Consider the following 27494-nt stretch of genomic DNA (forward strand, 5'->3'; position numbering starts at 1 on the left):
TCACTTTTGTCACCCTTTGAAAACTTTATTATCTTATAATAAAACAATGCTTCAGCATGGACTGCTTAACATAAAAAATAGGCGACAACACCACATGAACATGAACTAGTTACATCAAACACAGGTGGGAAATTTCACTATAAAATGTCTTTAGTCAGGAATGAATCTTGTATTGTGTCACGGTTGAAACAGTGGATCAGTGCTTCATCTTGCAAATCGTCTCCCATGCATACCTCGAGAAGGGAATGGATGCCCTGGTTTCAAAGAAAAGTTGTGTTAGAAAAAGCCTGCTATATTGATGTAAAAAGTCTGTAGAAAACCTGTATAAATGTGCTATTTTGTATTAAAAAAATATATAATCTCAGATGCAGTTTGTCTTCTGATTGTTTTGTTTTACCAATATTAAAATGATAATGTACCGACACATTGAGTGGTGTGCTGTGTGTAAGATTATCCACAATGCTATTTATCGGTTGCTGGGAACTTGTGGGAAGATATGCTCGCTACAATCTAGTGCAGGGTATTGCACATCAACTTTCAAAATGCAATTACACTGTCAACTGTTTTTAGAAACAAATATGTATAGTATATAGTACTCATATTGCCATATATGTGATCAATATGGAATCAATAGTTCACACATTTCAATGCATGTGAACCATATGGAAGCTATAGTTATATTGTAATATATGTGATAAACATGGAAGCTATAGTTATATAAAATACTGTACAGCATGTGAGTATCACATGCTGAGTATCAAAAGCGCGTTACCTCCTCTCTTCATACGGCCACCACGGCCCTCTGGCCAGCGCTGCAGCTGTCTGCTGGGTGCAGGTCTGCTGGGTGCAGGTCTGCTGGGTGAAGGTCTAGGTTTCGCTGGAATACAGCTAGTATCTAGACAAAGACAAGATGAATATCCCAATTTACAAAATGTTAGTGACTGTAGTGCAGTGGTTTTAAACAATTTTCATATCGAGGCCCATTATTGATTTGGCATTTGAGCCACAGACCACAGTTTGATGACATTTAGCTTAGCAGACCCAAAACGAAAGAATATTTCGTTATAGTTTTATACGATTTTGTCCACAATTCCATGCTGTACTGATGTGGTACCATTAGGAGAGATAACAGGCAAAATAACAATTATTCTACATTCTCTAATTGTGTAGACTTCTTGTAAATGCAGTAAGAAGTCTTAGATGTAATGCAAGTAATGCAGATGTTTAACATCTTGAGTGTAAAATGAAACCAAATGGACTCACACTCAAATCTAGGCATAGGAAACAGTAGCAAAACAATGTTTGTGTTTACACAATCCCTCAAAGCTGGACATAGGGGGGGCTAGTGCATAGTGAACTTAAAAAAAGCTCTTCCTCAAAGCTATGCAAACTCTTTGGTGGGATTCTACTGTGGCTGCAGAGCGGTAGTTCATGCCGGACTTTGTGAATAAGAGTCTTTTAATAAACACCAAAGAGTTACTTAATGCTATCAAATCACAAGCCCAGGAGATGTGTAACTGAAGCCGACTGGAAAATGCTTCTACAGTTCTACTGTACCTGCAGAGCTGGAAGAAGGCTCCTGGCTGGTGGAGGGGAGGCTTGCCTCATCAGAGGGCTGGTTAGGCTCCCCATTGTCCCCCTGGGACACCACAGGATCCACCGATGCCTCTGCACTGGGCCTGGAACACACAAACATTGATAGTACCAACCCCAAAAAGATAAACCCAGAAGACGCTAAGTTAGACCCTCTATCAGAAGCATTAACAGACCGGTCTCCATCCGGCTCCAGGAAGTCATCATCCCTCTCCTCTCCTGGACTGGCTCCTCCTGGCGTGGAGGTGCTCACCATGGGCACCGACTGGGAGACGTGGTCTGTACAGTCAGAAGACAGCACCTCTGAGAAGACTGTGGGAGAACAAAATGGAAAATTGCACTGATCATGTGTGCTGAGCCAAAAGACACCCCTGACCCCACTGTTACAGCAATGGAGTGCGCCATCTTGAACTGCGCACGCACCCGCACCCACTGTATCCTTTTCTAATAGTCGTGGTCAGCCATTCTGATCGTCGAGCGGTAGATCCGGATATGGTCCGAAGTAAGCAATAAATGTAACATCGGGTCGCAGGTTTTGGTTCTTCAAAATGAGGGTAAAACAGGTGAAAATCCTGGTGTGAATTACAGCAAATGTATTAATCCTGTCGGCCAAACGGTTAACAATACAAGAGCTCAGAGTTCTTGGTGAAAGGGTTGTACTTTTGAACTATTACTATATTGAACTATGTAATTAACCTGATACAGCTATTGTCAGGACATTAGTGAGACAGAAAGAGGAACTGGGCGTTACCTGGTGCCGTTACTTGTAAAGGTGTGGTTGGAACACTGCGTCCACCAGACTCATCTTCATGAGATGCTAGGAACAGAGGGCTTTCATACATCCCCAGACCTGCAACACACACGAACGAATGAACGAGCACGCACACACAACACAACACACACAACTAACTGGTTCCTATTGATACATCAAATTATGAGACAAAGAACAGAATACATAAATTGTCCATAGATTCAAGTCTGCATTGAATAGACTATACTGCAGCAGTGGTGAAAAACAAGACCATCGTACATACATTTGGGAGAGGATCATCCGGCTAATGCTCTACCATTTAACTTGAAGGAGTTAGAGGCACTGCCACCCCACCTATAAGTCTTTAATTATTAGCATTTGGTTTCATAGGAGGTTTTGTGTTGAATTGTCTAATATTTCCCAGAGACCTTTCCAACATGAACATAAAAATACCACACTCCACTATGGTGACGTACCTCCTTGTGATGCAAGCTGTCCCAGATCTGAGTGGGAGGAAGAACTGGCCTGTGGCAAGTCCTCTGGAGGGCCAAACCTGAACCGAGGAACACCTGCCACCTGAGGGGAACTGGTGTGCACACAGAGCAAAAAGTCAATAACAATACAAACTCGAGTGGTGTGTTCATGTGTGTGTGTGTGAGAGAGTGAGAGAGTGAGAAAGAGAGAGAGAGCGAGAGAGTGAGTAGAGAGAGAGAGAGACACCATAATAATGGTGGTATGGCAGAAGTCATATCATAGCAAGGGAAAAATATATATTAAAAGAAAATCTGCTTTTCATTCGCGATTTCATACTGCGTAGGCATGTATCCAGTTTGACTTACTGGATTGCCTGATCAAAGCCATCAGAACGGTGAGGTGCCACCAGAGTAGGGGTGCTAGGAACCATCCGGTCATCATCATCAAAAAAGTGCTGCTGCAGACAAAGTGATGTGGAAAAACATTAGCACACCCACATAATAGAACATGTCGGTATATAATATTGGTGAACTGATACTTACTGCACTGCTGGCCATCCCAGGTGTAAGCTGAGGGACTCTGGGGACAGACTGCCGACGAACGGGGATACGCTGCAAGACAAAATTGCATGTCAACAACACAGATCTGCAAGTGTTTGGCCACACCAAAGATGCTCTACCAAGGCTACATCCACACCAAGATGTTTTCGTTTTAAAAACACAAAACGTACATTTTCTTCCAGAAAAGGATCATGTAATAGGGACATGAGGGAAGGCCATTACATAAGAATCAAACATGGGTGCCTCCCTCATTGTCAAGTCTTTGTTTGTGCCGTCCACCCTAAAATGTATTGGCAAGTTTTCATACAAAAAAAATAATAATAATGGTGCCAGATGTGTTTTTAAGTTTCCGTTTTGAAAACTGTTACTCAACACGGACAGCGAAACAGACATTACTGACCTTGTCTATGCTACCAGCTGTTGTGCAGTTAAATTCTATTTATACTGCCATTACTGACTAGTGACTACATGTGCAGGAGGCAAGCTATTTGACCATGTCACATGCCTGTGGACGTACTTATCAAGATAGCATGCAGTATACGTTGTATTACTAGGGTGATGAGGGAAGACTCACTACTGCATTGATATTATAGACAAGTTTCAGTCATATTTTGTCAGAAGATATTTTACCCGGCTGACACAGCGGGTACAGGCTTTAGTTCCGACATACTATTGATCCGAAACGTCAATCCCTAACCTAACCATAACCGCAAGCACGGGAGCAGCACATGTCGGACCATCGCATTCTTTTTTTTTGCGGCTTTCGCTTTTATTTTATATTTTTTATAGAGACAGACAGTAGGCTGACAGGAAATGGGGGAGAGAGATGGGGGAGTGACATGCAGTAAAGGCCGTCGGGATCAAACCCGCGGCACACTGCCAGACTGGCTGGACCGCTGAGCCACGGCCCAGGCCGACCATCGCATTGCATGTCCCCGCGCTTCGGACGTTTGGCGTGTCAGATCTGCGTGTGCACCCCGACGCGGCCACACTAAAGTACGCTGGTTGAGCAAAGGAGCAGTGCTCAAACGTTAATTTCAATTAGTATACAGTACATCTAGAAATGGCACTTTTCATGGACATTGTTTGAATTGGGTTGTTAGGCACCAGTACAGATGTCAGATACAGAATACCAATTCTGCTGACTTTTGCCCACCCCGAGCAGTGTGCACCCTTATTACTTGTTCATTACATACCACCACTTACTGGTGAATCTAGGTACGCATGTTGGGAAGCTGCTCCCCCAGTGCTTTCAAGGCAGCCACCTTGATAGGAGGAAATCCTGCAAAATTACGGATTTCATTTTTGACCAAACTCACACCAGAGTTTAAGACTTGGATGAATGGAGCAGAAACACACATCTCAATTCACAAAACTTGAGTATTATAAGGTCTGAATTTGTTCTTTGGTACGACTACAATGTTCACATGTTCAGAAACATGTGTGGGAAGTTGTTAAGCTGACACAGCTTCTACTTAGAGAATTATTCCATTCTTTGTGCCATAATGGCACCAAGTACAAAAGCAACTGCTGAGAAGAAAAATAAATAAATAAAAGTTTAAAGCAGCTATTTTGGACGCACACACGCACAAACCAAAACTATCCGGCCCACAAAGTCACATTTTATAACCAATCCTGCCCACAACCTAAAATTTGTTTGGCAGCCTGACCTATCTAGTATTGTATGGAGAGAGCGTCAATAGCTGGTCATTTTAAAACAAAAGCAAAAACATATTGGTGTAGATGTAGCCTAAGAAATATATAACCAAGTACCATTATCCGGTGAAAAAGAAAACAATGTATTTCATTCATTTATAAATTTGATTTTATTTAATACAAAATGGCAAAAAAGATACGATAAAAGCAGGGAAACAGACAAAATGGGCGTTGTCAAGGGTCAACTGTGTGGCTAAAGGTTACATTTCTATGCTTTATACCTGGACCTGAGCTGAGGGCCCCAGCTCCTGTGTCTGGGAGGGGTGGATGTTTAAGCGGGGGGGCAGTTGGTGTGGTGGTCTCCGTGGTGACTGGGGCATGCGTGAACCGGAACTCGTGATTGGTTGCTCTGTGGAGAAGGCTTCCATCGTGCTTCCTTCATCTGAGAAAAAGGAGCAAGATTTAACAAATTGGTTTAGATCTGGTTTTCGACAGCAACTGTTAAACTATGGGTCAACACCCAAGACGGGTCATGGGTCAATTTCTGGTAGGGCCAACCAGTAAAGTGGTTAACAGTATGTTTTAATATGTCTGGGTAGCAATATCACTGTATCTGCTCAATTTGGGTCCGAGCCCCCAAATGTTTCTGAAAGTGTATACACCACATACATTACAGGGATATAAAATAATGCAAAGACCGTAAAAAATGTTTTTTTCTTTGCATGCAAGTCATTCAACATCAAACTAAACCAACCAAATAAGATTTAAAATAAATTCTCCATAGCACCAACAGGTCTGCCACTCTCTGCCCCAGACAGACAATAACATATTACAGCTTTCTCCGTCATCGCAAAGTGGTCAGATAGCTAATTCTACGTCGGGACGAGAGAGAGAGAGAGAGAGAGTGTGAGTCTGTGGGGTGAGGGATACATTGGGGTGTGAGCGTCTGTGTCTGTGAATGTGCGTGTGCGTGTGGAGAGACTGGGGCGGGTGTAAGTGTATGTGTGTATGCATGCTTTTTGTCAGCGTTTTCCTGGATCTTACAGCTGGAGTCGGCCGGCCGCTGGGTGGAGTCAGTCGCTCCCAAGCTTTCCTCAGTCTCCGTGCCTGGATCAGTCACATCAGCTCCCTGGTAATGGAGACAAAGAGAGGTGTGTCAAAGTCATAAAAATGAAAGCGGGAAATCCCAATGAGAAACACAGAAAATGATAGAAAGGGTGAAAAATGAAAGAAAAGTAGACGGTGGATGGGTGGGAGGGTGTACACTGTACAGGACACTGAGGACAGTTCCCACACACCATGGCTGCTGCCAGGCTATATTGGCAGGTCCCCAGAAATCCATTATGATTCATTTCCCACTACCCTGGAAAAACCGCAGCCATATGCATGCACGCATATGAAATATAATACAAACGGGGGCTAAAGTGTAAAAAAACAGTGGCCTCAGACTGTTTGTGACCAAAAGATATTTTCCCTGGCTTTTCTTTTGAGGACAGGGAAGTTATGATAGGCTCATTCTTTGTTTCACGTATTGACTGATATAAGACCATCTTCATTTGACCTCTTGGTGAAAAAACCCAAAGAAGCGATAGCATCCCATGGCACATTTTACAATTTGCTATTTGGTAACTGAATTGAAACAACCTTACGTCTGTCTCATGTCCATCGTGTGATGGTCTTTAAAAAGTGTTTAAATATATTTTCACATAACATGCTGAAATCATAGGACAATGTACAGTATAGTATTATTTGAGAGCATATTAGCTAATTATACAATAGGGATTATTCTATACATTTATTGGTTGGTTTTATATCAAAGTTAAATAAAACTGGGTCGGTTGACATAAAGTCTAAAGTGTAAAAAGACTGGTAGTTTTCAGTCTCATTCCACCGCCACTCACTTCCTTATTGACGGCATGGCTCTGAAAGAGTCTAGCCGATGATGTCACTGGTCAATCGGATCCTATTTTACTTCCATAGTTCCATTCTAAGTGAATAAAAGTACAAATGTAATATATAATAATAATACTTGTTTGTGAGTGAGAGGCGCCCACTGTATTTATCGGCCATACAATGTCTTACGTTGTCATTTAGTGACATAAACAAACATTAAAGTCCATAGACTTGGCTGGTAAACAATTTACGTCAGAAAGGCTCTAAAACAAACATTAAAAACCCTAGACGTAGCTGCCATATGACGTATTCTTCAAAAGCCATGCATTGGAGTGGCTAGCGCCCCTCAAAAAATGTAATGTAAACTAAAATGGAATAGTGATACTGAGATTCCACTTAAGCCTAGTGAAAGTGTCCACAAGAAATGTGGCACTGATTGGTCTAGTGGTTTGCAAGATTTGCTATGGACACAAGAGAGACAGACGTTTTTCAGACCCACACAGTTAAAAAGTAAAGTAAGGTAAATAGCTCAAGTCAACACACCGTGTACACAGACAGACATAGTTCTGACAAGAGGCATAACACACATGTGGCGGGGGGATGAGTGTGTGGAAAAACTGAGTGGGTGGGCAGAGGAGGGTGTGTGTGCATGTTTGCGTAACAGACTGTGTGGAAGGGATTCTGGGATACGGGAAATGATATCTGTGTGGGTGAGGGCAGTAACTCTGGGTGTGTATGCATGTGCGCGTGGTGATCGAACCTCTGTGTCGTCTCCCTCGTAGGCCTCGTTGCCGTCCCCGCTCCCGTCATTGCTGTCCTCCCCTTCCTCTCCCATTGCACCGTCATCCTCATCATCATCTTCCTCCTCATCCTCCTCTTCCTCATCATCATCTTCCTCCTCATCCTCTTCATCGTAGTCCTACAGTAGCCATGAAAGCTGGTATTTACAGACAATATCGTACAGATTACAGCACTGGGTCTAAAAGTGGGGTCTGGGGAGGGTACAGGCTTTAGTTCCTACATACTATTGGTCCGACAGTCAGACCGACAACCTAACCTTAACCGCAAGCATTGTTTTGCAATGTGAGCTCTCTTCACAGCTTCCAGTGGAAGATACTGTACCTCCTCTTCCTCGTCCTCCTCTTCATCCTCCTCCTGGTCATCCTCACTCTCTGTGTCAGTTAGTATGACGATAACGTCGTGCTGGGGCTGGTCGGGGGTGTCGGGCTGTGTCATAGTGGCGATGTCCAGCTCCACAGGGACAGACTGGGAGGCTCCCTCCAATTCACCCTCCTCCAATACCTGAAACTCTCCCTGTACGATCACATACAATGTTCAATATATCCATGTCTCTAGGTTTTTAACTGGCCTTAGTCATTAAAAATCCTGGAATAATGCATTGATATTATTGAAAATAAATGGTTGACCTGATTTGCATCTGGGCCTTCCTGGCTGTCTGTTGGCACCACTCCATCTGCCTCAGTACTGTCCTCAACCAGCACCTCCTCCTGAGGGAGAAACCACAACACTTAACCCTCACACAATAACCATGAGCAGATTACTGGAACCACCCAATTACCTTCCAATACTGTTGAATGCTATTAAGGTAAACGGGTAGATTAGAGGTAATTCTTCCCTCACCTCAGGGCCCACCCTCTGAATGATGCGTAACTTTTTGGGAACGGGGAACTCAGAGGGGTCCTCCTGCTCTGTGTCGGTGACCATCGACGAACTGTCTTGCTCCTCCTCACGAGGCCTCTTCGACATGGAGGAGGTGCCTGGTGTAGCTGAAACTAATTTTAGAAACAGACATGGGTAACATTTTAACATTTAACATTATGCTATAATAGTCTGGAACTACACCTCCCTGAAAGCTGTTCACAAAAACATTATAACCATTTGTTTCTCTCTTCATAACATGAATGAGTCTCACCGGTGCCGAACACAGCCGAGGACGTGGAAGGTCTCTCCACCTGTGAGCTGGGTGCTGCCTCCATCACCATGGACTGTGGCTCCTGGGCGGCTGGTTCGGTGTGGCTCTGCTGCTGCGTTGGTTGAACAAACGCGGTGGTCTGCGTCTGTGTCTGTGTCTGCTGCACAGTCAGCATGGGACCAGCCAGTGTGGTCTGGACGTTGGGGCTGGTGGAACGCACAGAGCCGCTGGCACTGCCGTACACGGTCACATGCTCCACCGGAGGACCCTCACTGGACTGCATGGCTGAAGAAAGGGGAAAAGAAAGTGTACTTCTATCACACACCTGTGGTAGAAGTTAACCCATTTAGGCCTCTCCTCCATCAGTGCCCATACCCGAGGCAGGGTTGGCGAAAGGGCCTTTCTGTGTGGAGTTTGCATGTTCTCCCCGTGTCCCCTAGGGTAGGTACCCTCACAAAAAACATGCAGTAATACTGGTCTCTAAACTGCCTCCCCCTGGCCAGCCGGGGTGTCACACGTTTGGATCACGTGACTGGAAAAAAAACAACTGAGGCTGGCTTCTCAGGGCTGATGGCTAATGGGAGGCTCAATACATTCCTATTGGCAATGGCGGCGCGCTACGGGTCGCTGTGTTTATCTGTGTTATCGACGGCGCTTGTGGAATATTACCCGACACAAGGAAAAGCGACCACGTTATTTTAAGGCGGACGATGTTTGATATCAATTCCCATGGGAGTCGATGTGTTTTAAGGGGAAACCTTCCTATGTGGAATTCAATGCACATAATGTAATAACAGACTTACCTTCCTGGTTCTCCACCTGTGTAGTGGGCATGACAGTGGCTGTGGGTGTTGGGGTGGCTGGAGTGACCATGGGTCGGATGCTAGCCCTCGGGGTGGGCTTGTTGCCTGGGTTGACAGGCTGCTTGCCACCCGTAGCAGCAACTGGGGTCGGCTTAATGTTGGCGGTCGGAGTCTCTGACGTACTGGCACTGAGAAAACAAAACATGACACCAAGTAATGTCATGGATGAAGTAAGCAAACCTTTTGTAACGAATGACAAATATACAGTATATACTCTGAATGAGAACATACCTGCCCCTGTCTGCAGCTTGGGTGGTCTTCATCTGTCGTTGCTCCGTACTCCTTTGCTGTTCTGACTGGGTCTAACATTAAGATAATGATCACATACTCCACACAATCAACGTCACAACTACATGGATTATTGCAGAAATAATAAAAGTAATAATAATAATAATAAAGTAGTTTCAGATTGGTAGTAAAAAGAAAAGAAACCCATAGTGGATGAAGTCTGAGCATTTTGTAATCACACAGATAGTTATCAAGTTAAAACACAAAACATCATAATGGCTACACATTTCATGGTTGAGACATTAAAGGTTATAATGTATTCAATTGTATGCTAAACCTATGATACGTCTATGAACTCACTTTGGGGTATTATGACTAGCAACTGTAGCAGTCTTTTCCCTTACTTTAATATTTTTGTATTATTAATAACTAGTGGTTGTACAAAGATAATATTTAGGTTGATTCCCATGTGTCCAGTCTGTGCTAAATCTCCAGCACTCAGCTCACCTTGCTGGGGCCCGCCTCAGGGGGCTCATCCCTCTGTTCCTGTCTCTCCTGCTGACCCCGGAGCTCCCGTATCTCTCTCTCCTGTCGGTTCAGACGGCCCTCGTACTGGGATTTGAGCGCGCTCACTCGCACCTCCAGCTCCTCGCGCTGCTGCTTCAGCTCCTCGTTTTCCTTCTGTAGAACGTCCTTAGTGGCTGGAGAAAAACAAACAAGCATTATAATTAGGAATAGGGCTGTGCCTAGAAAAAGCAATACTGGATCAATCAATTGCACCATTTATCCGACACTCACTAATTATTGTTGACATAAATTGCCATTTTGTTCCGTTACGTTTTTTAATGATGTCTGAATGAATGGACAATTTTTGAGTGTTTGTGTAAACAAACAAACATTGAAGAGGTGAGGATGCAAATTCTGATTGGCCGGAATGAGATGATGTATGATAAGAGCGACCCTCACTTCACACGGGTGTGATTTTTATTTAAAAAAATAGCAAATCAGTATATAGAGCTCAAGTGGTTAAAATAGTGATGTCAGAGATTTCAGCTCTCAATTAACCACTTATAAATCATCTATACTTTGTTGAGCAGTGTCTCCAGGAGTCTGTTTCATTCCCTTCTTTTTCCCCATTGTCGATCGACAATGTCACAACGTGTCGCAAGACATGTTGTGATCTTGTAGCTATGGTATTTTAGCATTATGTTTGTCTATTTTCACCAAATGTTCACCTATTCTGACATGATGCTAAGGTTCAAGTCGTTAGACACATGCTACAAGTGGATATGGCCAGGGATCTAAGATGAGCACTCCAATGCCTGGCTCATAGGGAGGCTTCCCCGATTTGAAAGCTCCCTTACCGGCATACAGGTTGATCTTCTGCTTTGCACCCACAAAAGCTTTCCTCATCTTTTCCTCCTTGTCTGCCATCTGCTGCTTCAGCGTGTCCTCATTGGTAGCCTTTTCATGCAATTCCTGCCTCATCCTGCCCATCTCTACCTGCAGCCTGGATGACTGCTCCTGGGTCGCACGCACCTCTGCATCACGCTCTGCGAGCACCTGGCAGACAGACACAGTCATGGTTCATACTTCGATAATACATTATTTTGGCAGTTGACACTAACAGATACTTGTCTTAATAATCATAACATTTTAAAGCAATAAGGATTAATTGTCAGACAGTACGGACATCCAAAAGCCGGAGATAAGATTTTGCAAGGGGGAGGTGTTTACCAGGCAAAATTTTGCTACTACTCCTCACAAATCGGTACACATCATCTCTGGGGTCATGAGATCAAGATTCATGAGTCAGAATTTTCAGATCCCATTCCAATTAGCTATGACTTAAGACAATAGATGAAATAAATGGATATCAAAAGCGTGACATGGTCTCTGACCGTGTTGAGGTTCTCCAACTGTGCCTCCAGATCTCTGGTTCTGGTTTCTGCCTGGGCCAGGGAATCTCTCAGGCCCTGAAGCTCCTGGACTGAGGCTTGATGGGCCTCCTGGTCCTGGGATGGGCCCGCTGCTGCCTCTGCCACAATCTGGAGGAACCACAGCAAACATGTACATCGGTGGAAGTGCACACATTATTAACATGGTTAGTACACCAGTGTGAACTGGCTGAGCCACCACACCTTGTCATGATCCATCTTGAGCTCATCATACTGGGTCTTGTAGCGTCGGCCGATCTTCTTGACCTGGGTGATTGTGCGAAACTTCTCCTGCAGATCCTGGTTCTTGACCTCCACCTCCCTCCTCAGGTTGTTCCTCTCCTCAGTCACCTTGACCATGTTCTCACGCAGGTTCTGCAGCTGACTCTGCAGGGAAGTCACTGACCCACAGCTCCTGTAGACAGATATGACACAGGCTCAGGAATGAGAGAATTAAGAATGGACAGGAGGAGCAGATTTGGGGACCTGTGTGAGCCATGAGCAAGTTAAAGGTCCCTTCATCACCTGGACACCTCTGCTTTGAGGCGGCTGTTCTCCTCGATGAGCTGCTGGATGCGTTTGAGGTGAATCTCCTTCTCTGAATGCATGCGCTTGTATTCTTCTGGATCAGTGTCTTTCTGCTGGCTCACCAAGGACTGGTGAAACACATGCAGGGACAAACTTATTAATATATTGCTACAATCATTGAAAGAAAGTTAAAACTAAATATTTGCATTCTCCGTCTTAGATAAAAGATAAAAATGTGAGACAGCACAATACTTTGCCAACTTGAAAACGTGACATTTTCCTCCAGTTATAGTGTTCTAGTCTAGGTGTCCAGCTGACCTGAGTGCGGTTCTTCCAGCGTTTGATCTCTTCTTCCAGAATCTTCTTCTCAGCCTGCAGCATGCTGCTCTTCTCACTCAACTCCGAGTTCGCCTGCTGCATCGGCATGATGTCAGACTCCAGCTTACGCACCTGAATGATGCAGGGGGAGAAAGGGTTAAAGTTAACCCCAACCTCTAAGTATAATAAGTGATTTAGTTTCTATAGTTTGAAAAATACAAGTCTACTTATTGATAAAGCTCAGTGTTCCCTCCTCCTCAACAAACTACACTACACTTATTTTATTGTTTGAGTGAACTTGTTAGTTATCATTTTGTAATCAGCTGTAGTGATTTGGCCCCGTTTTGGCCAGGTCTATCTCTGTTTCATACCTCAATGCGACTCTCTTAAAGGTTACATGCATACAGTACATACAAACAAACAATCAACAGGATCCTTTCACTGAACACAGCTCTTACAGTACCTTGGCCTGGGCCTGCTGAAGCTCCTGATCCACCCTGTCCTTCTCCTCTCTCAGCATCTTGTTGGTCTCCATCAGGACACTCATGGTCTCCGTCTTCTTCATCAGCTCGTCGTGCTGAGCTAGCGTCTTGGCCGTCACCTAGTCAGACGACAAGGTTTAACACACCAACACTTGGACGTGGTAGAAGAAAGAGGACTACCTACTTCTAAATGCCATGTCTAAAAGGATACAGGAAGGGGGAGCAGGCGTCTCAGGCACCCGAGAGACTTCCACGGCGCAACACATGTTTGAGCATGCCCGGTCGCACCGTGCAGCACGTGATGTCCGTGCGACTTGCACGTGCTGCACGTTTCGGACACGCAGCAAAATACTTTAATTTTTGCTGCCGAGCTGACGGCTCTGAGCAGAGTGACCGGTGCGAAAATCAAGGTGAGCTGGTGAGTGGCAAGGAGCAGAGCAGGGGGAAATCAACATGCGATTGAGCGAGTGTCACAACATCTCCCTGGTGCAAGGAGCAGCTTTCCCCCCCCGCTCCACTCCCTACGCTCGTACGCTCTGCGTAGGGCTGAACCTCTAGTTATTTAACTCCAGCATGGCTGGATGCCAGACAAATTGAACAAAACGTGAAAGAAGAAGCTCTTGCTCTAGTTCCGTTTTTACCGGAAGTAGAAGTCGGCCATTACGGATCAGCTACCAGTCCGGGTGTGTCTGAAAATCGTTTTTGATCGTCCGATCTCAAATTAGGGTCTTATGAAGCCCCGAATATCGCATTTTGACCAGATTATGAGCCATAATGCATATAAAGACGGCTTGCGTGCATGCACGGGTGTGCACGTGGGAATTTTGGCAGTTTTTACGTGGTCGGGATCTGCAACTACTGTAGCTAAAAATGCTATAAACATGCCAATTTGTTGGTATTGATTTGCCGATTAACGTGGATTAAACAAAACTCGGCCCTACGTCTTAGGCACCCCGGACAAAGGTAAGTTCACCTCGGCTATACATCCACGGCACTTATCCTGTTAAAAAGGAACAACTGATAGCAGAATTTCCAGTTTTTACCACGTTTAGTTATTGTATGTAGGTCAGGGGACCTATAGACCTACAGTAACACTGACCTGCATTCTCTCCCTCACTGTGTTCAGGCTGTCCTGAGCCTCCCTCAGCTCTCGCTCTAGGTGTTGCACCCTCAGACGGTGACGCAGGCTCTCTCCCTGGGCCACTTCGAAACGAGACTCTGCAATCTCCTTCTCCCGACGCACAAACCTGGGAGAGCACAGGGGCACAATTTAGCTCAGAGTTAGCACTTCAATGTTTCTTTCCCATATTAAAGCTTGTTATTTTTTTTACATCTTTTTTTTTTTCACCTGAGTATCTCCAGGACTTGGTCTTGAGATTTTCCCTCCTCAGTGAGAGAAATGTTCATCGGGCTCTCGTTGGCAGCACGTTGCAGACTAGCAGCCATCTTGCTGCTCATGGTTTGGATCTGCTCATGAAGGAGTGTGTTCTGTCTCTGCAGCTCCTCAGAGCGGGTCTCCAGTTTTGACATCTCTTCCTGGAAGGCATTCGTAATATTCATTATATAATATATAAGTGATTTTTATCACGGTATACATTTATTTTGTTGACCTTTCCAGGCTTTTGCAGCAACCAAACTAAAACTTTTTTCGACTCGGCAAATCGGTAGCAAAATGGCAGTGCAGGGACAAGATTTGTCTGGCAGAATCCCTCGGATAGGCATGCATTCCCAACTTACATCGTTACCGAGTAGGCCTGTACCCATTTATAAATAACCCATAGATTAGTGCTGTGGTAATGAGTACGGCACTGTGTACTACAACGGGTGGTTGTTGGAGTACAGGTTCAACGGGTATTGCATAACCAGGTGGGCTATGCATTCCAGACTTGCATGGTCCCCGCATAGGCCAGTGTTGGTATAAATAATAATGCCAATATTGTACCATTGGCTCATCTTTTTGGTACGAACCTTGAAGATCCCCTCTTGCGTCTCCCAAGACACCCTGGCCTCCAGTAGCTGTGCACTGGCTCTCTGTGCCCTCTCCTCCAGCTGGTGCTTGAACTCAGCAGCCTGCAGGGCCTGGGCCTTGGCTGCTTGGAGGGCTTCCACATCAGCCGCATGCAGCATCATCTCCCGCTCATATTTATCCTGGGCTTCAGCTGCCAGCTTAGCCTGGGGAACAGAAAATAAAAATAATAATAATAATAATACATATAAGAAAAGTAACAAACTGTATCAGTAAAGTAAAGACATGTTAGTCAAACTGCACCAAGTGGTGTTACAAGCTATATCAGTTATATATCCTGACCTGCTCCTGGCTGTCCAATACAGCCTGCTTCTGCTGGGCCTCAGCCACGGCTGCTTTCTGCAACGCCTCCTTGTGGTTTTCCTGGACACTGCTCAGACTTTTCCTCAGCTCGTTCATCTAATGCACATGCACACACAAAGCGATATAATAAAATGCATTTCAATATTATTGTTGCACATCCCTCTAAAAGGAGATTTAGGGGAGTCCAGAAATGTCAAAGTGAATACTGCAACAGTTTTGCCCATGCAAGCTAAAATGAGCTGCACGAGCTAATATGCAGTACAATACTGTGTTGATTAACTGCATTTGTCATTCTTTGCTGTACCTGCTCCTCAACAGAGACCAGGGCTCTCCTCTTCTCCTCCTCCACCTCCTGCTTTGCCTTCTCTGCCTCCAGAAGCTTTTTCTCCAGCAGCATGTGCTGCTCCGCGGCCTCCTTCACGCGGCCTTCAATAGAGGAGCGCACCTGCTCCGTCACCTAGACCCAGACCACAGGACAAAGCACCATGAAGACATGCAGGCTATAATAACCCCCCTCCCCATGGCAATATCTATAACTTGCATGCATCTCAATGTGATCCTGTAACTTAATTTGTGGTTAATAGGCATCTGTTTAATAGGTGGTGGTAAAGTAATGTGGCTTGTTGGGATTGCGTCATCCCCAACAAACATCACAGTATACTAGACCCACCTGCTTCTCTTTGTTCAATGACTCCTCCAGACTCTGAGCCATGGCTCTGTACTGCTCCATGCTGGAGCTAGCCCCCTTCAGGCGCTCTGCCAGATCCTCCACCCGGGTCTCTGCCTGCTGCAGGCGACCACGCAGGTCCTCGCTGTCCTGATCCGAAACCTGAACACCTGCAGGTGATAGGTGGGAGGGGTGTGATGTCACAGCACAGTGAGCAGTGCATAGTTTACATTGGTTGGATGACGTTGCTGTCTGCCAGAAAGCTTGCATCTCCATATTTCCCCTTTGTTTATTTCTGTATTTAATAGTACTTGGTCGTATGTCCTACAAAGTAGCAAAAAAAAAACCTGTATGTTTACAATTTAGAAAAAATACAGACACCAGGTTGAAACTGGGTTTGTTTCTACAATGAAAAGTATTAACGAGAACTCGTGCCTAAATAACTACATTGGATCCTTCGGAACCGTCTGAAACACAGGTCCTTTTTTCCATTTCCTGAAAAGTCATGGTTTTGGATTTACAAGGCTTCTGCCTAACAGTAACGATGAGGTCAAAGTAAAGGAGTGATAGAGAGCAATACAAACTACGACTAATAAAAGTACCATTTTAATTCTAATTGTGCTTAACCAACCACAACATTTTCAAAGCAGACTGCTTAAATATTTCATTGGGGACTTTTTCTATGTTTTGCCTCAAACGCACATGAGCAAATGAGAGCCATTCATTCGGATCGCCATCTAATAAATTAGGACAAACATAAAAATAAATGAATAAAATGTCTAAATACTGGTACACAAAATGTACCAATTGAAATAAAAGATTTACTGGACTGTGACTGGACGGATTAAATTGGCTGCCATTTCCTTTGGACGAAAAGTACTTTGAGAACTTGACTCACGATAACATCCTTTCAAGCTAAGCATAGCCTACTAAGCCTAGAACTGGGGTCACAGAATGTGATATTTCATCAAATTCATAAAATAACTGTACAAACCTCTGAAGCCCAGAGTGGGTGTGGTCGGAGCACTGAGCGCCAGTCGGGCCTCCCCGCTTCCTTGCTGCCTGAGAGTGTTCACCTCCAGCTGGGTGGCAGTGAGAAGCTCCCTGGTCTTCTGGTGCAGAGCCACTTGGGTCTCTAGCTGCCTCTTGGCCTCCATCACCTGGATCTGAGTGAAAAAGGACATGGAGCGGCACAGAGAGATGAGTTTACCATGTTTTACTTCAACCTTTTGATTTGATATCGCCCCGCTTCAAAGAGTGGGTGTGGATGTCAAAAAAGGAGGATGGGAGATAAATCATTCTGTGGTGCAACAGCAGGTAAAAACGGATGGGTGACAGTTGGTGAGAGTCCGTGCTTACATCTTGGTTCCTGTTGAGCAGATGGCGTTGCTCCACCTCGTGCTCCAGCCTCTTCTGCAGTTGAGAGATCTCCCTCTCCTGCTTCTCCACCTGGCTGTTGAGACGCTGACGGGTGTCCGTCTCAGAGCGATCCAGAGTGGCCTACGACACGTTGGAGGTTAACATTAATGGAGAGGGAGTTGTACCCCATAGGAGAGTTTCTCCCTAAAAGTATTGCTCCCATGTCTCAACACTTACTTATGGCTGCCAGTCTGTCAGTGTTTGGGACATTTCTGTGACTGTCACAATATTTAATTTGAGCCTGAAATAGTTCCGATACATTGAAACAGCAACTTTCTTTGTGCCAGATTCTATGGTGACAACCAAGGGGAAGGAAACCTGTGCAGTGCTGGGGGGAAAAGTACAGGCTCGACTACTAATGAATTTCTTGAGCTGTGTGGTATAGTGTGTGTGTGTGTGTGTGTGTGTGTGTGTGTGTGTGTGTGTGTGTGTGAGAGAGAGAGAGCACACTGAGGTTAATTACCTGGATGGTCTGAAGGTTGGTAAGCAGCAGGTTCTGGTTCCTCTGCTGGCTGAGGATGGTCTCCTTCTCCTGCATCAGTCTGGACTCTACCATCTTTAGCAGGTCCTTCTCCTTACGCAGGCTTTCAGCGCCACCCTGAGTTGGTAGAGGGGACATGACTCAACATTTTACAACACTTCATATGAAAAGCATGGCAAAATAACACCTGCCATGTAGAATATTCACCACAATGTTGCTTAAAACACAAATAAACACCTCAGCCATGGTGAGTTTCTCCTCAGCAGCCCTCAGGTCTTGTGTCATGGTGTGAATTGACAGCTCACTCTTCTGGGCGGCAGCAGCCATCTTCTGCCCCTTTTCCCTGAGGGAGGCGATCTCTTTCCTGTAGACCTCCACATTGTCCTGCAGCATCTCATACCTATTCACCATCATCAGATTGAATGAAGTATGTTAGTTCTCCAAAATACAATTTATCCATTTCTAATGTTGGGCAAAGTTGAACAATCTGAATAATTTGAGATATTGAGTTGACAGACAAGAGCTGAACTCTTAATTAGCATTTTGTTACTTTGTGCAGTAGAGAGTCATTGTTGTTAAACAATTTCTGTTGAGGTTCATGGCTCAATAAAATACAATACAAGCCTGTGGTCCAATGTCAGGCTTTTGTACCGGACCAGACAAAAATGTGACAAACCAAAGAGGAAAGCAGCAGGAAATCTACTGGAAATTGACCACATGAACCATAACTTCCCATGTCATAATAGGTGAATATTAGAGACCAGTGGATGAGCTTTTTTGTCACCCGAATCCACGTGTGCATATTAATAATCCGCCCGTTATCCGACCGCATTAATTCATTACCGGTAATCAAATGTATTAATCCGCAACCACCCGCAATCTGCTGCACAGGGAAGGCGTATACAGTATAGCCGATCTACAAGCTCACAACACGTCGCTGCGACGCGTTGTGAGCTTGTATATCGGCTATTTATACGTACTTGTACAAACAATGTATGTCACTCACCACTCTCGACAGTTCACCAATGTTACGTAGTGGTTGTATATATATCCATTTCCATGGTAACAAGCCACCCACGTTCTCACATTGCAATTTTCATACAGCATATCCAGGTACAGGCTTTAGTTCCGACATACTATTGATCTGAAACCTCAATCCCTAAACTAACCATAACCGCAAGCACGGGAGCAGCGTATGTCGGACCATCACATTTTCGCATCGCATCACATGTCCCCGCGCTTCGGACCTTTGTGTGCACCCCGCATATCCAGCAGTCATCGGCAGGGTTAAGAACTTAATCATTCCGAGTCCCACGCCAAACATATATTCCTCCCTTCTGTTTTACTTAGTTTTAAGTTTCTCTCAGACTCACTATAGCTGCCTGTTAGCAGCTTTAGCGTAGTTTTGCAAGGAGGACCCAACTTCATAGGCGGCCAATTTGTGCCAGATGGAATATATGATGTAATATTAAAATACTACTAACGCACGCACGGCGAGATTTGGTGCGCTTGAAAAGCTAAAATAAGCCTATAAATAGATGCCATTAATTTATTTCCCGCATTATTTCACCCGCAGTTTATCCAATATTAATTTATAAATATATTGAATTGACCCAAATCCACCCTAAACTGCGGTTACCTGCGGCAACCGCGGTTAAATCCGCCACCCGCTGATCTCTAGTGAATATTCTGCTAAAACGGTTCAACGTTACAGAAAATAGCAGATCTACAAGATCATAACCAATCGTGGGCTATTTTCAGCATAGAAGGAAAGAATGGAAGAAGGGGACCAACTAACTACCAAGTATAAACTTGGTAGTTGACGCTCCCGGTCAACAAAGGTTATACGTTTGAATTGGCTAAGAGGGGTTGTTTATTTATTGTCGCTGGGGGGCCTTGAACATGTTTTGACTTCCACTCTTACCTCTTGGAGGCAAACTCCAGCTGGGTGGATATCTTGGCATTCTGGGAGCGTAGGTCAGACTGCTGCTCCTGCATTCTCTCAGTCTGCTCTGCCGAAGTCTTGTCACTCTCCACACGCTCCTTCTTGTGGGTGGAGAACACCTCCTGCAACTGCAGATGCAACAAGACACACATGCTCACATACTTATAACATTAAGTTGGTAGTAGAGTAGGAGTATACTGCCCTCTAGTGTACAACACAACATTTAGCCAAGCCACTCTGATGTTGATGGATAAACCTGCCCACAACAACTGATCTAGGGAAGGTTTGGGGACATTTTAGTAGTTGATAGTGAAATTCAGAACCTGGTTACCACAAGGTTCGGAAGCAGGGTTTATCCACATCAGACGGATGACACAGAATTTGTTAAACATGTTTAATGGGCTCCAAATGTTTCTGAAAGATTACACAGCGTTGTCATCTTCTGGTCAATTAAACATACCCTGTTGTCATCTGCTGACTTCTGAACTTCCACAATATGCACATCACCACTTCCACTCAATCCACCACAACTGACACTCACCTGTCGCAGGGCGGCCTTAGCCTCCACAGCTTCAGCAGACTCTGCAGTCATGGAGACAAGTGCAGTGGGCGTGGCTGTGGTGGGCGTGGTTGCCGGTGAGCGGCGAGGAGTGGAGGTCAGGGACAGGGACAAATCCTCTTGTCCTGTTCCTTAGGAACAATTAGGTCAGTACAGTAGCTCCAGACCCAACTAAAGTGTAAAGTGCAGTGCACACTAAAGTACAATAAGCTGAATATAAATAGATTTCTTCTCAAAATTAAATGGTGTATGATACCTTGCTGAGGGAAGCTGACTCCTGTCGCCTGGGCCAGGAGTACACGATACATGTCCCTCTGCCTGACAATGGACTCGGTCAGCTGCATATGCTGGTTACGTTGCTCCTTCAGACCCTCCAGCTCAGACTGGGCTTTCACCAGACTGCACTCCACCTCACTGCGCCTAGGATAGTTAATTTATAATTGTTTAACAGACAGTGACTATAGTCAAAATCGCATGCATAAGATAACAGGGTTTAACCCTATACTTTTAAAACACTGGGCAGGTCACCTACTTTCCAAAAACACATTGATTCTTTTATGGTCTGTTCTTGTTGTGTCCCAACATCTCACAAACAAGAGAAACATTTGGGTACAACTAAACAGACATTGTGACCCATTGTATGAACCGTCATTTCTCTCTTACTTGGTGCCTGCTGTCTCCAACTCCTCTTCCTCCTGGGCTTCACTGAGATCCCTAATGGCCACCAGGAGGCGCTGGTTTTGCTGCTGCAGCTCCTCTACACTGCGGAAGGTCACCAGGTGCTGGCTGATCACCTCTGACGTGCTGCTGATGTCAGCTGAGCTCAGCTCCTCTTCCTGGACCACATGGTTCCCACGGGCTTCCTCCAGCTCCAGCAGCAGTATGCGCACCTGTAGGTGGGAAGAACCATAGATATTAAAAAAATATAGATGCCTCATTAGTCGCTGCACTTTCGTTGGAGAGACCGGTCTTTAACGGAAAGAGGGAGTTGTGCCTCTGATTGGCCTACCGAACGTCCCCTTCCGTTCTTCCGCTTTGCTTCCGCTATGCTACGCAAGGAATCTCGGGAAAGCTTGCCAATGCAATCCAAGACGCATCGCCGGTGCCTTCCGTTGAGATACAGACGCCCCAGAGCCGGAAGAGGCGTCTACCTTTATATGTCTATGGGAAGAACAGCATGTGGTTTAACAAGACTAGTGCCGCATCATTGTCTTTTCATAAACACTTTTATTTGACATCAATGGAAAATGTCATGTGGTCAAGGAAAGATGTGAAATTGAAGTTTTTTTTTTAAAGATAACTGCAGTTATTGACATAGATCTGCCTTGATAAAACTCACTACAATCTTCTGTAGATGGACAAGCAAACAAGCACACTTTCACACCAATTGTATCGATTCCATTTCTGTGTCAAAGTTCCAAACTCACCATTTGTGCTGCCTGCCAAATGCCAATGAACATCAAAGTCTTAACTCTCCCAAACTAGGGGACTGTAGAAACTTTTACTTAAATATCTATGGTCATTTGCCATCTAGAACAAGGTTTGTCTGTACTATGTATTAAATAAACCAATCACTTTATGCCACTACAGCATGACGTCACAAAACAGAACTTCTTATGGCCATTATTGAGTGGCGAGTGCTGGGAGGACATCTAGGCAACAGACTGCAGCATACTCCAAATTATATGTGGTCTCGCATAGCCAGATGATCGGATATAATCTCCGCCTTCCAATTGTCTGGATACATTTTAAATCATTGTATGGGCTTGGACAGTCGGCAAAGACAACGAGTGACAAAGCTATGCCATGATGTAAAGATTATTACATTCATTAGAAGAAAAGTCTGGAAAAACTAATGTCCGACTGCTCTCAGGGGATGCACACGCAGATTAGAGACACCAACGGACCGACATGTGGAAACAGCGGTTGGACATTCGGTCTACCATGCGCTGCTCCCGTGCTTGCGGTTAGGGTTTGAGGTAGGTTGTCGGTCTAATGATCGAGTGCAAGAACAGGCTCATGAGCATTGTGTGGGATTCTCCCGGCTCATATCACACACGCCACTCCTGACATTGTGCATGTAAAGTCTCACCTGTTGAGCCATGTCTACCAGCTGCAGCTCACACCTCCTGTTTTCCCTCTCCAATAGAGAGGCGCACTTGTTGGCCTCATCAGCCTCCTTCTGTAGGCGGTGCACCTCCTGAAGATGTGTAGACACACGGATAGTATAAGAAACAAACCACTGCTATAGCAGCAAAAGGATATGAATGAAATGCTGATGAATGAATACTCCCATCCCTTCCTGCACAAAATCAGCTTTGTCTAAATTACTCACCTTCACAGACTGTTCCAGCTTGGCCGACAGGCTAGCAACGGACTTCTGCATGCGCTCGTGTTCATCTCTCTGTCGTTTAAGGATGGGAGCCTTGGCCTCCACCTCCTGCACTATGTCATCCAGGTACTTGTTCACCCTCTTGTTCTCCAAGCGCTCCATCTGAAGCTGTTCTTGGCTCTCCACATAGGCTGTGTACAGCTGCGGAGGGGAGATTATAACACTCAATGATGGTTCATGATTACTGAGTACAACTGTAAGTTTAGACTACTTTCAAGTAACCTGAATGCATTGCAGAGTAAGACAATCGCATCATCTGATCCATTGTTTGGACAAAAGTCTCCTTCAAAGGAGGCTGTGTACAGCTGCGGAGGGGAGATTATAACACTCAATGATGGTTCATGATTACTGAGTACAACTGTAAGTTTAGACTACTTTCAAGTAACCTGAATGCATTGCAGAGTAAGACAATCGCATCATCTGATCCATTGTTTGGACAAAAGTCTCCTTCAAAGGAGTGTTAAAAGTTGACGATCATAAACGCCACATGTCCATTTTCGAACATTTGTGAACCATAATTAGTTTGGGAACGGACAAAAAAACAGGCTGTGAGATATTTTGGTCAAGTTAGTAAAAGCAATATGCAATATGAACCTCAGTCAGCTTCATGCCAGGTTTTATCTTGGCTACAGCGGCTGCTGTCGGAGACATGGTGGTCATCTGCTCCTCTGACAGTAATGAGGCTGCAGCAGGACCTGGAAATACAACGTTACGTATAAAAATGTTGTCTTCTATTTAAATTGACCTTAACCTCTTATGTTGTAGATTTAATTTAAAATGAAGACAATCATAATGTACCACTAATGTTATCAATACAAAAAGAAGGTTCAGGACAAGATGAAACTGAAACAGTAAGACACCATCAGGGGTGAAAAGCACCTAAAAGAGCACGGACTAACCTCTGAATTTGGAGTCTGACAGCAGTACGTTGGCATTGTCCAACTCTTTCTCTAGGCTCTGTATCCTCTCCCTGAGCTCAGCGGCAGCCTCATCTTTGGCACCATTCATTTCCTCTAGCTTCTCCTCCATGGCCTTGTTTGCTGTAGTGTGGAGAGCATTTTTGTGTTTTTCCACAGTATATACGTGAAATAGGGCAACATAGCAGTTACCACTAGCAGCAAAGCAACTAATAATAATTATAGAAAAAGCATCTAGGGGTGCAACAGTTAAAACAAATAATTTAATTGATTATGAAAAATAAATAATTTTATCTAATAATCAATTAGTTTTTCAGAAATTGTGAAAAATAGCCTATTTATCGCAGCTTCTCACCTTCTCCAGCATCCTTCAGTAGCTTGTGCAGCTCCTCCACCGCACGACTCAGCTCTTCACTCTTCGACTCCGAGTCAGCTGCTGCTCCCTGCAAACAGAGGTATATAACTTTAGCTTCCAGCAAATGGATCTACTAGTCAATATTCTACATGAGCACAAAGGCATTTTCTTCTCGTGTAGTTTAGTACTAGAGTTTGAATGTCAGAGGAAGAAAAAAAAAAGAAAAAGAGCTGGAGAGAAGAGATTTACATTAGGCTAGGAAAGAAAAAGAGGCAGGGTGTAGTAGTGGTGGTGGCGGCATAATTGTATTAACTGAAAAGTATTAAGTCTAATTAGAATATTATATTCTATATATTATACCATATTCTCTACCAACCTTGTATAAATTAGACAGCTTAATGTGCGCATTCAGCTCGTTCCTGAACTTCTCTTCCATGCTTGCCTGTTGTTCCTTGGCCTGAAAGGAGATGTCAAATCAAATGAGATACTGTATCTCACAATGCTGTCAAAGAAACATTTACACAGGGACAACAACAAACTATTTTATTTTGAAGACATATGTGATCCTAATTTCTGAACTGCATCTTAAAGTAATAGTAAAAAAGTAAAAAGGACATTTTGGTAAGCCTAAAGCCCAATTTATGTTTTGTCCAACACCGAAAACAGCAGACCTAAAAGTTCACGTGTCATGGACGCAACGTACTGTAGATCGGCTATTTTCACTGTACCATTCTTAAGCATCTGCGGGTGCAGATCTTGGTGGTAGTAGAAAATATTAAAACTGATTTATACAAAGTATAAATCATATACAAAGTATAAATCAGGCATGAGAAATATCATACACATACCTCTTTCAATTTTCCAATCATGTCTTCAGCCTGTCTCTGAAGGTTTTCATTTGACGTCTTCAAGCTAGCCACTTGGTCTTGCAATCTGTTCAACTTCAAACGGAATAACACTTCTTGATAGCTTATTAACACAACACGCATCTCAAGTCAGCTCTTATATACTACTAACCATATTATTATTCATATAAATTACTTTTTCCAACCGAAATCATCTGATAAAAGCGGATACAAAAAAGGGACGGGGGAAAACAATGACATACCTCATCCTCTTTGTTCTCCAAGTTGCATTTAAGTTCCAGGATCTCATTACCCTTCTGGCGGGACAGAGACAGCAACATCTCGCTCTTGGCTTTTAGCTCCTCGTTCAGCCAGGTTATCTGACCCTGAAGTAGCTCCTTTTCCTGGTCCATACGCTTCTCCCTGTACTGAACAGCCAATCCAAAAATAGAAGTCAGGGGTGGGTAGGATCGGTAATATGGTCTCTTCTTTTCAGCACTGAATGTGCTTCGGCAGAACATTCAGTTTCTGTGGATTTCACTGGGGCATCTCAGCCACAATGAGTAAGCATGGGACTTACATCCATCCAATAACAAGTGGTCTGAATTTAGACCTATGGCTTACCTTTATGTTCACCTCTGCTGCTTCAAGCTCATCCAGGTTCATTTGCAGCCCCATCTTGGAGGCGCTGACTTCCACCAATCTGTCACTGAGCTTCCGGGTGTCCTCTGGTGAGAAAAACAAAATTCTCAAGAGTTGAATACATTATGTGCAAAGGTCTGCAAATTAACTTGACCTTGTTTGTCAGCACTTATAGGCCTATGTTCTAATATATTTCAAATTCAATCATCAATACCATTAAGATTGTCCACTTCCAAGGACCTCCTCTCCAATGTTCGCACAAGCTCTCGTTTTTCTGCCTCCAGTTCTTCTTTGGCTTTTGACAGCAAAGTCTAAAAGAGATGTTTTAGCTTTAAGCAACTGTACATATTGGTACTTGTGCTGGCTACAACTGGTAAGTTGTAACTGGCATGGACATCCAAGTTATCTCTAACGCAAATGTTGACTTCATAACTTTCTGTGGTAGTACACAACAAATGTTTGCTATAGTATTTACAGTAAATACATAACTTTGAAAACCAAACAAATTTGCCAAAGCAACCATGGTCATGTAGCCAGCTCTTAAAATAGAAACTTCCATTTCCCTTACCTGTTCTGATAATAATTTCTCTTGAGAAACTTCATATTCCTTGTTCTTCTCCCGAATGGCATTTAGTTCCTCCTCTATTTAAAAAAAATGTATTCAAAAGGGAAACATTTAAAACCCTATCGTGATACAAATGGCTAGCCAGTAGCCACATCGCTTAAAATAAAATACAAATGTAGTGGAGACAGTATTTTTTATTCTCAATGTAAACACGATAGAATCAATAACTACTAACATAATGAGTTAATGGTTTCAATCTGCTGCTGGAGCCAATTAAAATGAAGCTATGATAAACTGATTCGGAACAGGAAATGGGAATGTCACCTTGTGGGAAATGGGATTACAGTCATGCAGAATGTATGTGTTAAACCATCATTAAATTCAAGATAATCTTACGAAGCTCAGCGAACGCCTTTTTCAGTGCATGGTGATCATGAGTCTGGTGCACAAACTCTTCCTGGCAATGTTCCAGCAGCCTCACTTTCTCGAAGAATTGTTGCTCTGGGGGCCGAGGAGGTACAATAAATGACAAGACACAAAACAAAACACACATTGAAATGTGTCTGACACATAGTGTCTGTTGAAAGTGGACATGGAGTTCGTGAGTGTGCTGTGACTTGCTTGACCATGTGTGACTTCAATTGTGCCCAAATTGTGTACAAATAGTATTAAATACTATAGTATAGTTACTTACAATGTGACGCTTTATTGATCGATCAGGCTTCGTTCACGCTATGCAAAACGTTATGATGTTTGTGACTAGCTACTAGACATAAGTCCGAGTTGGTTGCGCGCCGTGTCGCGCATGGAAAATAGCCGATCTAAAAGCTTTCAACGCTTCTCATCGCGATGCGTTGAGAGCTTGTAGATCGGCTATTTTTGATGCGCGACACCGGCGCGCAGCTAAATGGATATGCCAAAACAAGCTACAGCTACCTCAGCTTTCTACCTCAAATAAAAGGCTTTAGCTTACCGTTGTCGACTCTGGATTGCTCCTGCTGTGCCTTCAACGAGTCTATCTCATATTGCTGGTCCAAAAGGAACTTTTCGAGTTTATTTTGAACCGCTTTTGGTAATTTACCTATCTCCGTTCGTTCCAACACTTGCAGCAGCACCGCCGCCATTTTTCCTGTAGCAGTGAAAAGTGAGCACGCGCAGTTGG

General features: G+C 44.2%; 1 protein-coding gene across 2 annotated transcripts; it reads right to left on the reverse strand.

The window, feature by feature from the left end:
* Positions 1 to 27494, reverse strand: tprb (translocated promoter region b, nuclear basket protein). Of its 2 annotated transcripts, none has more exons than XM_079506301.1 (51): positions 27306 to 27494; positions 26729 to 26833; positions 26336 to 26409; positions 25982 to 26078; positions 25750 to 25853; positions 25389 to 25553; positions 25129 to 25221; positions 24657 to 24737; positions 24281 to 24368; positions 23908 to 24048; positions 23603 to 23703; positions 22952 to 23149; positions 22709 to 22816; positions 21280 to 21506; positions 20873 to 21036; positions 20599 to 20741; positions 20037 to 20185; positions 18350 to 18512; positions 18095 to 18229; positions 17572 to 17712; positions 17207 to 17378; positions 16216 to 16382; positions 15850 to 16002; positions 15525 to 15641; positions 15185 to 15388; positions 14565 to 14752; positions 14316 to 14463; positions 13198 to 13335; positions 12735 to 12866; positions 12414 to 12544; positions 12093 to 12303; positions 11853 to 11999; positions 11316 to 11514; positions 10459 to 10652; positions 9955 to 10025; positions 9664 to 9851; positions 8861 to 9145; positions 8569 to 8720; positions 8355 to 8435; positions 8050 to 8241; positions 7688 to 7846; positions 6079 to 6163; positions 5316 to 5476; positions 3361 to 3429; positions 3184 to 3275; positions 2821 to 2930; positions 2345 to 2443; positions 1770 to 1905; positions 1558 to 1679; positions 773 to 895; positions 1 to 254 (listed from the first exon to the last, which is right to left on the reverse strand). In XM_079506301.1, exons 1-51 carry the CDS (start codon positions 27454 to 27456, stop codon positions 205 to 207), a joined length of 7104 nt encoding a protein of 2367 aa, XP_079362427.1. In that variant the 5' UTR covers positions 27457 to 27494; the 3' UTR covers positions 1 to 204. The 2 variants fall into 2 exon arrangements, with proteins under 2 accessions (XP_079362427.1, XP_079362426.1); XM_079506300.1 differs by having other exon boundaries at positions 20599 to 20747.

The sequence above is a fragment of the Electrona antarctica genome (genome assembly GCF_951216825.1).
Source record: "Electrona antarctica genome assembly, chromosome: 7".
NCBI classification, from domain to species: Eukaryota; Metazoa; Chordata; class Actinopteri; order Myctophiformes; family Myctophidae; genus Electrona; species Electrona antarctica.